The 12,000-nt window shown below is 41.0% G+C and overlaps 1 protein-coding gene across 3 annotated transcripts in view; it reads right to left on the reverse strand.

The window, feature by feature from the left end:
* The window catches only part of PIGU (phosphatidylinositol glycan anchor biosynthesis class U), a 125,337-nt gene that overhangs the window by 35,421 nt on the left and 77,916 nt on the right, over positions 1-12,000 (reverse strand). For 2 of the 3 annotated variants that reach the window (XM_033186167.1, XM_033186168.1), the window contains exons 8-9: positions 4,795-4,949; positions 1,484-1,627 (exon numbers count right to left, since the gene is read on the reverse strand). In XM_033186167.1, the coding sequence (XP_033042058.1) occupies positions 1,484-1,627; positions 4,795-4,949 (299 nt within the window). The remainder of the gene's footprint in view (positions 1-1,483; positions 1,628-4,794; positions 4,950-12,000) is intronic. The other variant, XM_033186169.1, reaches the window with a different exon arrangement.

The raw sequence follows: 12,000 nt of genomic DNA on the forward strand, positions 1-12,000 counted from the left end.
CCTGGACCATCTAGGCGTATCTGTACCTGTCTGTGGCTGTTTTCCCTTTTCTAAAGCTAGGATAATAGAACCATTTCCGGAGGCTACTACAAGCAATCTCTCAGGAGCTTGGCCTGGTGCAGGGGGATAAGCATAGATTCTGGAGCCAGACAAACCTGAGTCTGAATCCCAGCTCCACTGCTTACTAGCCGCGTGACTCTGGGAAAATCATCCCACCTCTCTGAGCATCAATTTCCTCAACTATAAACTAAGAGTGATAAGAATCTAACGCCTACCTCCAGGAGTTGCTAGGTTAGGCATGATTATGTTTCAGAGGGTCTAGAAAGGTGCCTGGCATGGAGCAGGCCTAACATCTATCAGCTCTCTTAGACTGCAGAAGAGAACTCCACAAATCCTTTGGAGGGAAACAGATCAGGAGATTAAACAGTTGCAGGTGGCCAGCCTCCCAATTAGACCATCCAGAGTCCCTGTGGACAACCTGTCACTGGGCTGTTGATGGAGACATCCCACCAGATACACTTTTTCCAAACACACTACCCTCCACAACCCCTGTTTTTTTGTTTTTGTTTTTTTGAGACATGCACTTCTGCCTGTCATCCAGGCGTAAGTGCAGTGGCACAAGCAGCTCACTGAAGCCTCAAACTCCTGGGCTCAAGTAATCCTCCTGCCTCAGCCTCCCAAGCAGCTGGGACTACAGAGGCACACCACTACACCTGGCTAATTTTGTTGTTGTTGTTGAGACGGAGTCTTGCTCTGTTGCCCAGGCTGGAGTGCAGTGGCACAATCTCGGCTCACTGTGACCTCTGTCTCCTGGGTTCAAGCAATTCTCCTGTCTCAGCTTCCCGAGTAGCTGGGACTATAGGTACCTGCCACTACACCTGGCAAATTTTTGTATTTTTAGTAGAGATGGGGTTTCACCATATTGGTCAGGCTGGTCTCGAACACCTGACCTCAGGTGATCCATCTGCCTTGGCCTCCCAAAGTGCTGGGATTACATGTGTGAGCCACTGCACCCAGCCCACCACCTGGCTACTTGAAAAATTTTTTTAGATATAGGATCTTGCTATATTGTCCAGGCTGGTCTCAAACTCCTGGCCTCAAGTGACCATCCTGGCTCAGCCTCCTGAAGTACTGGGATTACAGGTTGAACCACCATGCCTGGCTACCGCCTGGCTCTAGTCCAAAACAGTGAGTGGGCTCAGCAGCAATGTGGGCTTTGCAGCAATGTGGGCTTGAGCACCTCAGAGTGAGGCCAGGGAAAATGCTCGGGCTCCAAAGCACTCACACTGCAGCCTGCACCCGTGTGACTCTACTGCCTGCTATGGCGCTGGCAACCGCGGCAACTGAAGGCAGTTTCCTTAGGTGAGATGCTCTAAACCTGACAGCAGGTGTTCCACATTTGAAGGCCACCCCCAAGGTTACTAGGGGCAGGGGCTTCTCGAACAGCTCTGTGGACACAGCAGCAGCAGGTCCAGCCACTTACTTTAGCTTTATGGCTAAGGGGATGGTGTAGAAGAAGACGTTGATCTGAAACACACATACAAAGAAGAGGCTGAAGTGCTCAAACATCTCTGCAAAGAAGTACCAGAAAAGACCAATGTTTGGAGTGAGATCTGGAACAGAAAGTCTGAAATTAAGAAAACAAAGGGAGAGAAAAAAGACAAAAGTTATAAATTGTCTGCTTTGACCTTGATTTCTCCTGAAGACTTTGGTCACTGCTGGGCAGCCAAGGATGACTTTCTTCCTAGAGAGATCAGGATGGGAAGGGCTCTCTAGGTACTCTGGATACAGGTAATTAACAAAAACGAGCAGAGACATATAATGATAACCCATAACAAATATTAGCTAAGCCAAACAATCTGAAATGAGGCAGGGATTCATCCTAGGAATAAAGAAACTCACCCCTCTTTTACAGCGCAAGACAGTTTAAAATCAGGAGATACCCAGCACTGAAACAGAGGAGGAATGAGTTTTAAAACACAGTATCTATTTTGGGCATTCTAAAGACCTGCCTAGAGGACCACGCTCAAACATCCGGCTCCTCCCCATTCTTACTCCACACCCCACAGCAGGAGCCAGAAACCCAGTGCCTGAGACCACCGTGAGACTTCTAGGGGCTTTAGGAACAATCGGTGGGTTCTGGCTAAGATCCTTGGGGTCCCTTTGAGAAATTAGGGTTTAACTGGAAAACCTTTTGTCCAGTTAAATCAGACAAATATTTGACTGCAATTCTGGCTCTTCTAAAGTTTACATTTTTTATTTAAAAAAATATGAAGTTGAAACTGATCTCAATACACAATTTAAAAAGGACAACAAATAGGGCACACAGAGGGAGAGACGGGCGATGGCTCTTGGTCAGATTTCCCTGACTGAGGCCTCCGCCCAGGTTAAGTTTTTCCTCTTGCTGTAACTGTACCTCCTTTTCTGTGAAATGAGGTAAAGAACACAATCCGTGGCCAGCAGAAAGAACCCTTCACCTGGCATCGCAACTCCTATCTAAGGCAGAGCATGAAGAGCTGAAGTTACCATGTCATGGTTATGCTCTGCCAGGATTTAACACAATCAAGCAGTCCAGAATCCCAAATGGAAGTTCTGCCGCTCCAGATCCCTTCCCCACCTGCACAGGTTTAAGAGTCTGTCACCCATTGGGCTGTGAGCTCCTCAAAGCTTAGGAGCAACCAAGTCTTCGACACCCACGCAGAGCCTGGCACACACAGGGCATTTGGAAATGTTTATAGAATTCATGAATATACACTCAGGCAAGCCTGCAATACTCAAGCCCATTTGAGTTTTCTCTCAAGGTTTGACGTGTGGCAGGTGGCATTATTTTGAAACCGTCAGAGGCCCTCTTGAAGTAGAGGAACACATCCATTTCTGTTTGGAATTGAGCCCAAACCTCCCAGTTAGAGGCTGGTATTTGCTTTGGATGTTCCCAGGGAGTGCTCTTTAACACACTTATGCTGGAGGTTGCAAATTTTTTGTGTGTGAAAAATCAGACCTTGGCGATGACCTTGAGCAGCAGGACGTAAATAATTCCCACAAGCTTAGCGTTCCAATAATGGAACACTAGGCATACTGGGTTAATCCCACTGTATCAAAGGTGTGCTTTAGAGTACAGATTCTCAAAGTGTGTTCCCTAAACCAGCAGGCCAACAGCATCGGCATCACCTGAAAACTGGAGAAATGCAAATTCTTGATCCCTCCCCAACATCTACTTAATCAGAACCTCTGAGGGTGGGCCCAGCAATCTGGGTTTTAACAAGTCCTGCAGGTGATTCTGATGCACCTTAAGGTTTGAGAACCGCTGCTATTTAATACAAAGGCTTCCTGTGGTCACTCACCCTCTGAGTCCAGCTAGAGCTATGAAAACCAAATTAGCTTCCAGAGTTTTGTGGGGGGGTTTTACCTGACGATATATAGTTGTACGAATTTACGGGTGATTTTACATGATATTATGATTTCTGAATACAATGTAGAATAATTAAATCTAGCTAGTTAACATTTCTTTTTTTTTTTTTTTTGAGACGGAGTCTCGCTCTGTCGCCCAGGCTGGAGTGCAGTGGCCGGATCTCAGCTCACTGCAAGCTCCGCCTCCCGGGTTTACGCCATTCTCTCGCCTCAGCCTCCCGAGTAGCTGGGACTACAGGCGCCCGCCATCTCGCCCGGCTAATTTTTTATATTTTTTTAGTAGAGACGGGGTTTCACCGTGTTAGCCAGGATGGTCTCGATCTCCTGACCTCGTGATCCGCCCGTCTCGGCCTCCCAAAGTGCTGGGATTACAGGCTTGAGCCACCGCGCCCGGCCTAGTTAACATTTCTATCACCTCAAATATTAAACATTGTGGTGGGAACAATTAAAATTTACTCTCTTAGCAATTTTGGTATGTACAATACTGTATTATTAACTATATTCACCATGCTGTGCTAGAACTCAAGAAAAGAAAAAAAAAACATATTCCTCCTGAGATTTTGTACCCCTTTGACTATTATCTCCCCATTCTCCCACCCCCAGCATCTGTAACCACCCTTCTACTCTCTGTTTCTATGAGTGTAATTGTTTTAGAGTCCACATATAAGTGAGAACACAAGTGGTATTTCTCTTTTAGTGCCTAGCTTATTCCACTTAGCATAATATTCTCCAATTCCATCCCTACTACTGTCATAAATGACAATTTCCTTTCTGAAGACTGAATAGTATTCCCCTGTGTATCTATACCAAATTTTCTTTATCCATTTGTTTGTTGATGGACATTTAGATTGATTCCATAACTTGGCTATTATGAATAAATAATGCTGCAATGAACATGGGAGTGCAGACAAGTCTTCAACAAACTGATTTCAAAAATTTTGAGTTGCCTGTAATCCCAACACTTTGGGAGGCTAAGGCAGGTGGATCATTGAGACCAGCCTGGCTAACATGGTGAAACCCTGTCTGTACTAAAAATACAAAAATTAGCCGAGTATGGTGGTGCATGCCTGTAGTCCCAGCTACTCGGGGAGCTGAGGCAGAAGAATCACTTGAAACCAGGAGGTAGAGGTTGCAGGGAGCGGAGATGGCCCCACTGTCTCGAGCCTTGAGACAGAGTGACACCCTGTCTCAAAAAAAAGAAAAAAAATCCTTTAAGTAGCCAGAAGTGGGACTGCTGGATCAAATGGTAATTCTATTTTTAGTTGTTTGAGGAATGCTGATACAGTTTTCCATAATAGCTGTACTAATTTACATTCCCGACAATGGTATACAAGGGTTCCCTTTTCCCCACAGCTTCTAGAATTTTCTAATGTGGTCATTACTTACATAAAGCCATAGACTGCAGGGATGAAATCCCAAGAGCTGAGAAGGAAGAAGGAGAGGCAAACGATTACCACTAGGCTTCCCACATACATCATGGCATACTCCCAAGAAAAGATCCAGAAGGCCTTGTTCTTCATTTTCACAGGTATGTACTGCCGCTAGGAGAGAAGGCAAAGTGATATAAACTTAGGGATATAAACAACAGAGGGCAGCTATTAGCTTATACTTAAAGATCCCTCCTGTAAAACCATGCTATGATACACAGGTTTATAATTTTTCTTTGGTCTTTAATTAAATAAGAAGGATGTAAGTGTTAGAAAAGGTATTATGGGTGCGTCCTCTGATATCAGACCTAGTAACACCATTTCTAGGTATGTATCCTGGAGCCACGTTGCAGAAGATACAAATGAAGGAATATTCATTCCACCATTGTTTGGAACATAAAAAAAATCCTTCAATAGAGGAACAAATAAATTTTGGTATATTGACATATGGTAAAATATTTGCAAGGTTAAATGAATACATTGTATCTATAAATGTCAACATGGCTAGATCTAAAAAATATGAGGTTAGTTATAATAGAAAATTGCCAAACAAGCCATATTATATGAAAATACTTATGTGTTCTGAGATTATACCAAATAATACTATTATTTACACACACACACACACACCCCTGTAAAAGTTTCATAAAACATAGATTAGAAGGACATATACTAAAGTGATGATAGCATTAGCCTCCTGGGAAGGAGAGAGGAAAATATAATTAGAACCTAAGAAACTTCATATAACCTGGCATTCATATGCAAAGTGAAAATAAATAAACAAGTAAAAAAGATTTAAAAAGAACCCCAAATTTAGGTGAAAAAAAATAAAAAAACTTCATCTGCTTTTTTTTTTTGGAGACAGAGTCTCGCTCTGTTGCCAAGGTGGAGTACAGTGGCATGATCTCAGCTCACTGCAACCTTCGCCTCCAGGTTCAAGTGATTCTCCTGCCTTAGACACCCGAGAAGTTGGGACTAGAGGTGCGCGCCACCATGCCCAGTTGATTTTTGTATTTTTAGTAGAGACGAGGTTTCAACATGTTGGCCAGGATGGTCTCCATCTCTTGACCTTGTGATCCGCCCGCCTTAGCCTCCCGAAGTGCTGGGATTACAGGCTTGAGCCATCGCACCTAGCCTTTTTTTTTTTTTGAGATGGAGTTTTGCTCTTGTTGCCCTGGCTAGAATGCAACGGTGCGATCTTGGCTCACTGAAACCTCCACCTCCCAGGTTCAAGTGATTCTCCTGCCTCAGCCTCCCGAGTAGCTGGGACTACAGGCACCCACCACCACACCCAGCTAATTTTTGTAGTTTTAGTAGAGATGGGGTTTCACCATATTGGCCAGGCTGGTCTCGAACTCCTGACCTCAGGTGATCTACCTGCCTTGGCCTCCCAAAGTGTTGGGATTACAGGCATGAGCCACTGCGCCTGGCCTCACATACTTTATTAAGTATGACAACAGCAAATATGAAACAATATAGCAAAAATCTTAGTATCTGTTTAGTTTGGGCAGTAGACATATGGCTATTATTATACATTTTCTGTATTTTTCCATTTTTCCTCTCTTAAAAATGTTTTCCTCAAAAAAAAAAAAAAAAAAAAAGGATGCTGGGGGAAGATAAATAATTCAGGACTTGTTATAAGAAAAAGGAAAATAAGAATTACCAAAAAACAAAAAACCACCCAGTATGTGAGACAACAGAAATGAATTTAAACAAATCACAATCAATTCAAATGAAAAAACCGTATAATTAAAAATCATGTTGTCAGGGACTGGACACGGTGGCTCATACCTGTAACCCCAGCACTTTGGGAGGCCGAGGCTGGAAGATCACCTGAAGCCAGGAGGAGCTCAAGACCAGTCTAGCCAACGTAACAAAACCCCATCTCTAATGAAAGTACAAAAATTAGCTGGGTGTGGTGGTGTCCGCCTGTAGTCCCAGCTACTCAGGAGACTAAGGCATGAGAATCGCTTGAACCCAGGATGCAGCGGCTGTAGTGAGCCAAGATCGCACCACTGCACTCCAGCCTGGACAACAGAGCGAGACTCTGTCTCTAAAATAAAATTAAATTAAATTAAAAAATCATGTTGTTAGGAAAAAAATCAGTTATGCAGCTATATGCTATTTACAAAGGCTATACCTTAAAATATAAGACACAGAGGCCAGGCACAGTGGCTCACACCTGTAATCCCAGCACTTTGGGAGGCTGAGGCAGGCAGATCATGAGGTCAGATCAAGACCATCCTGGCTGACACGGTGAAACCCTGTCTCTACTAAAAATACAAAAATTAGCTGGGTGTGGTGGCGGGCGCCTGTAGTCCCAGCTACTTGGGAGGCTGAGGCAGGAGAATGGCGTGAACCCAGGAGGTGGAGCCTGCAGTGAGCCGAGATCATGCCACTGCACTTCAGCCTGGGCGACAGAGTGAGACTCTGTCTTGAAAAAAAGAGAAAAAGAGAGGGGAAAAAAAAAAAAAAAAAATATATATATATATATATATATGAGACACAGAAAAGCTGAAAATCAAAGGACTTTTTCAGATATGGCACGGACACGTTAAGCAAAAGAAAGCTAGTGTGGTTATACTATTATCAGATAAAATAGACTTTTATGTAAAAAAGCATTGCAGAGATAAAAATAGTCCAATAACAATAAAGGTTCCATTCACTGGAAAAATATAACAGTTCTAAATTTGAATGTAACTAACAACAGTCTCAAAATATATAAAACAAAAGTGGATTAAGCTACAAACGAAAAATAAACAAATCCATCATCAATGCATAACTGATAGATCAAGCAGACAAATCAGTAATCAAGTAAAAAAAATGAAGCACATTTCATAAGTTTAATCTCATAAGATCTTATAAATCATACTTATATAGAACAGGGCACCTAATAACTAAGTAATTCACATTCATTTCCAGCATTTTGTGGGGTATTGATAAAAACATCACATACTTAAATCAGGCCATAAACCCATATTGACTTCAAGGAATCTTTATCATATAGACTCCAATCTCTGACCATAATGCAATTAATATAAATTATTAATGAAAAGATAACCTAAATTAGAAAAAACCTTGCTGACTTCACATACATATCACTTATTTGTTATGAGAACACTTAACATCTATTTTCTTAGTAATTTTCAAGTATACAATATATTGTTAACTATAGTTATCATGTTGTACAATAAATCTCTTGTATCATAGAAAATTAAAACACTTATCCAAATAACCTAGGAGTCAAAAAGAAATGATTATGTCAGAAAATACCCCACATCACTATTTGTGTAATGTAGATAAAACAATACTCTCAGGGAAAAGTACATCCTTAGAAATTTACTTTGGAATAGAAGAAAAATTGAAAATAAATAAGCTAAACACCCATTTTAAGATATTAGAACAACATAATAGACCCCAAAAGAAGGAAGAAAATAATAAAGACAAGAGCAGAATTTGTTAAAATAAAGATACAATATAAGGAATCAACAAGACTAAATCTAGTTCTTAGAAATGACTCATGTTATTGATGAGTTTCTAATAAGAATAATTAAGAAAAAAAGAGAGACGAGCAAATAAACAACATTAGGAACGCAAAAGAGGGCATAACTATAGATGTACCAGGGAGAAGAAAATATTTTAAAACTTATGCCAATGTATTTTAAAAAAAAGGTGAAATGAAAACATTCTATGAAAACTATAAATAATTTAAGTGATTTATTAAAAATGCCTGTGTAACTAAAAAGAGGTGGAGATCAAAGGACATGACAATGAAATGTAAAACATCCTGAATCCCATCCCTTCCCCCAAATCCTATAAAGGTCACATATAAATTGGGGAATTTAAATTTGGAGAGAATATATTGGATAATATTATTCTATCAAGGTTAAATTTCTAGTGGTGATAACAGTATCATGGTTATACAGAGAATGCCTAGTTCTTAAGAGTTACCTGCTGAATTAGGGTTGATGCGTCTTGTCTGTAATTTCCAAGCAAGTAATTCAGGCGAAAAAAGAAAAATCAATATATTTACATAGATACACATAATATGGCAAAAATGATAACTGAAGAATCTTTAAAAAGGTATTTATTAGAGTACTCATTCAATTTTCTGAAATCATGAAATAAAAAATTAGAGAAAAAACTAATTCACAAGAAAATAGAAAACTGGCCCAGGTGCGATGGCTCATGTCTATAATCCGGGCACTTTGGGAACCAGAGGAGGGTGGATAACTTGAGCTCAGGAGTTCAAGACCAGCCTGAGCAACATGGCAAAACCCCATCTCTATAAAAAATACAAAAATTAGTAGTGCATGGTGGCACATGTCTGTAGTCCCAGCTACTCCACAGGCTGAAGTGGGAGGATAGCTTGAACCCAGGAAGTGGAGGTTGCAGCCAAAATTGTGCCACTGCACTCCAGCCTGGGCAACAGAACGAGACTCTGTCTTAAAGAAAAAAAAAAAAAAAAGCCACCAAGCCACTTCATGTAGATAAAAAGTTCATATGGAAAAACAAACATGCAAGAATAGCTAAGAAAACATTGATAAAAAAATCATGAAGGGGGACTAGCCTTATCAGACACTGAAATATAAAGCCTCTATTATTAAAACAGCATAATATTGGCTCATTAATAGAGAAGTAGACTAGTAGAATAAAACAGGAAGTCCAGCACTAGACCAAAATACATACGGCAATTTAGTATATGACAGTGGTGGCATATCACTATGATAAAAATTGACTTTTTAATCAATGATGCTAGGACAACTAGGTAACCATTTGGAAAAGGTTAAATTAGACCTATCTCTCACACCATTCACAAGAATAAACTCCAAATAGCTTAGGGATCCAAATATATATTTTAAATGAAATGATAAAGCACTGTACTAGAAAAAAACATGGTGAACTTGTCTTTAACTTTGATGTAGAAAAAAGCTCAACCGTGATTGTGCCACTGCACTACAGCCTGGGGGACTGAGCGAGAGACCCTGTCTCAAACAAACAAAAAACGCCAGGTATGGTGGCTCATGCCTGTTATCCCAGCACTTTGGGAGGCTGAGGCAGGTGGATCACTTGAGTCCAGGAGTTTGAGACCAGCCTGGGCAACATGGCAAAACCCTGTCTCAACAAAAAATACAAAAATTGGCCACATGTGGTGGTGCACACCTATAGTCCCAGCTACCAGGGAGGCTGAAGTGAGATCACTTGAGCCCAGGAGGTTGAGGCTTCAATGAGCCGTCATCATGCCACTGCACTCCAGCCTGGGCTGCAGAGTGAGACCATGTCTCAAAAGATCAAAACAAAACAAAACTACATACATACTTCAATAATTCCACTTTCTAGAAATCTATGTGGAAAATATACCTCCAATGAAATGAAAATATGTATAGACAAGGTTACTTACTGAAACATTACTTGTAATTGCAAAATATTGTAAGCAATCTAAATTTCTATACACTGGAGAGAGGCTGAATAAACTATGGTATGTTCACACAATGGAGTACTACACAGCTGTAAAAAAGAATGAGGATAATCTCTATTCTATCTATACTGATACGGAGGAAATTCCAGGAAATAATGTTAAGTGAAAAACAGGAAAGCACAAAAGGGTATCTACAGTATGCTACCCTTCATATAAGAAAGGCATATAAGAGGCAGGCAAATCACCTGATGTCAGTAGTTCGAGACCTGCCTGACCAACATGGTGAAACTCCATCTCTACTAAAAATACCAAAATTAACTGGCGTGGTGGCAGGCGCCTGTAATCCCAGCTACTCGGGAGGCTGGGGCAGGAGAATCACTTGAACCCGGGAGGTAGAGGTTGCAGTGAGCCAAGATCACGCCACTGCACTCCAGCCTGAGTGACAAAAGCGAAACTCCGTCTCTAAGTAAATAAATAAATACATAAAGGCACATAAGAAAATATACATGTATACATGTATCTATTCACTGGTATGAAAGGAGTACAGGAAAGATAAGCCAGAAACTAAAGAAAAGACAGCCCTCCATATCCATGGGTTCCACATCTATGTGTTCAATCAACTAAGGATAGGAAATGTTCCAAAAAAAACTGTGTCTGTACTGAACATGTAGAGATGTCTTTCTTGTCATTATTCCCTGAACAATACAGTATAAGAACTATTTACACTGTATTATTACAAGTAATCTGGAGGTGACTTAAAGCATAGGAGAGGATATGTCTAGGTTTATATGCAAATACTATACCATTTTGTATTAGGGACTTGAACATCCTGAGATTTTGGTACCCGCAGGAGGTCCTGGAATCAATCCACCACAAATACCAAGGGAAGACTGTAATTACCTAGGGTGAGAGGGGAAGGACTAGAAGAACAGGATAGCAGGAATGATGACAGAATAATATTGCTCTGTCTTTTTGTACAGCTGACTCTTAGAACCACAGTAATATTTTACATTCCCTTCACTTACCCCCTCCCCAAATAAACAATTAAAATCAACCAATATGTGGGGAGAATCCAAAATGAATATAAATACTAACAAATGAACCTAACTATATTACAAATTAATAACACAACCACACTGAAGGGTTACATGGCGCAAGAAAAGAACTAATCTAAGTAATAATGAAAAACAGGCCAGGCACAGTGGCTCATGCCTTAATCCCAGCACTTTGGGAGGCCAAGGTGGGTGGATCACTTGAAGTCAAGAGTTCAATGTCAGCCTGGCCAACGAAAAATACAAAAATTAGCTGGGCGTGGTAGTGCTCACCTGTAATCCAAATTACTTGGCAGGCTGAGGCAAGAGGACTGCCTGAGCCCAGTCGCGCAATGGAGCGAGACCCTGTCTCAAAAACAAAACAAAACAAAAAAAACCCTTTACAGTGGAGAAGTCTGGCAGACACTAATGTCACCAAGTGATCAAGGTAAACATTACCATTCAGAAGATACGGCAATATCATGAACCCCTCGGTACAGTGCACTGAGGACACAATATGCATTTTTGCCAAAAACGTGTAACTTCAGACCAGTTGTGAGAAAACTATGACAATCTAAAGTGAGGTACATTTGACGAAAATAACTTCACAAGTCATGAATGACAAGCGAAGACTGAGGAACTGTCTCAGACTAGGCGAGACTAAGGGGATAAAACCACCAAATGCAATGTGGGACCTAAATATGATCCTGAAACA

Source organism: Trachypithecus francoisi, unplaced genomic scaffold (assembly GCF_009764315.1).
Source record: "Trachypithecus francoisi isolate TF-2019V2 unplaced genomic scaffold, Tfra_2.0 Lachesis_group21, whole genome shotgun sequence".
In the NCBI taxonomy this organism is placed as follows: Eukaryota; Metazoa; Chordata; class Mammalia; order Primates; family Cercopithecidae; genus Trachypithecus; species Trachypithecus francoisi.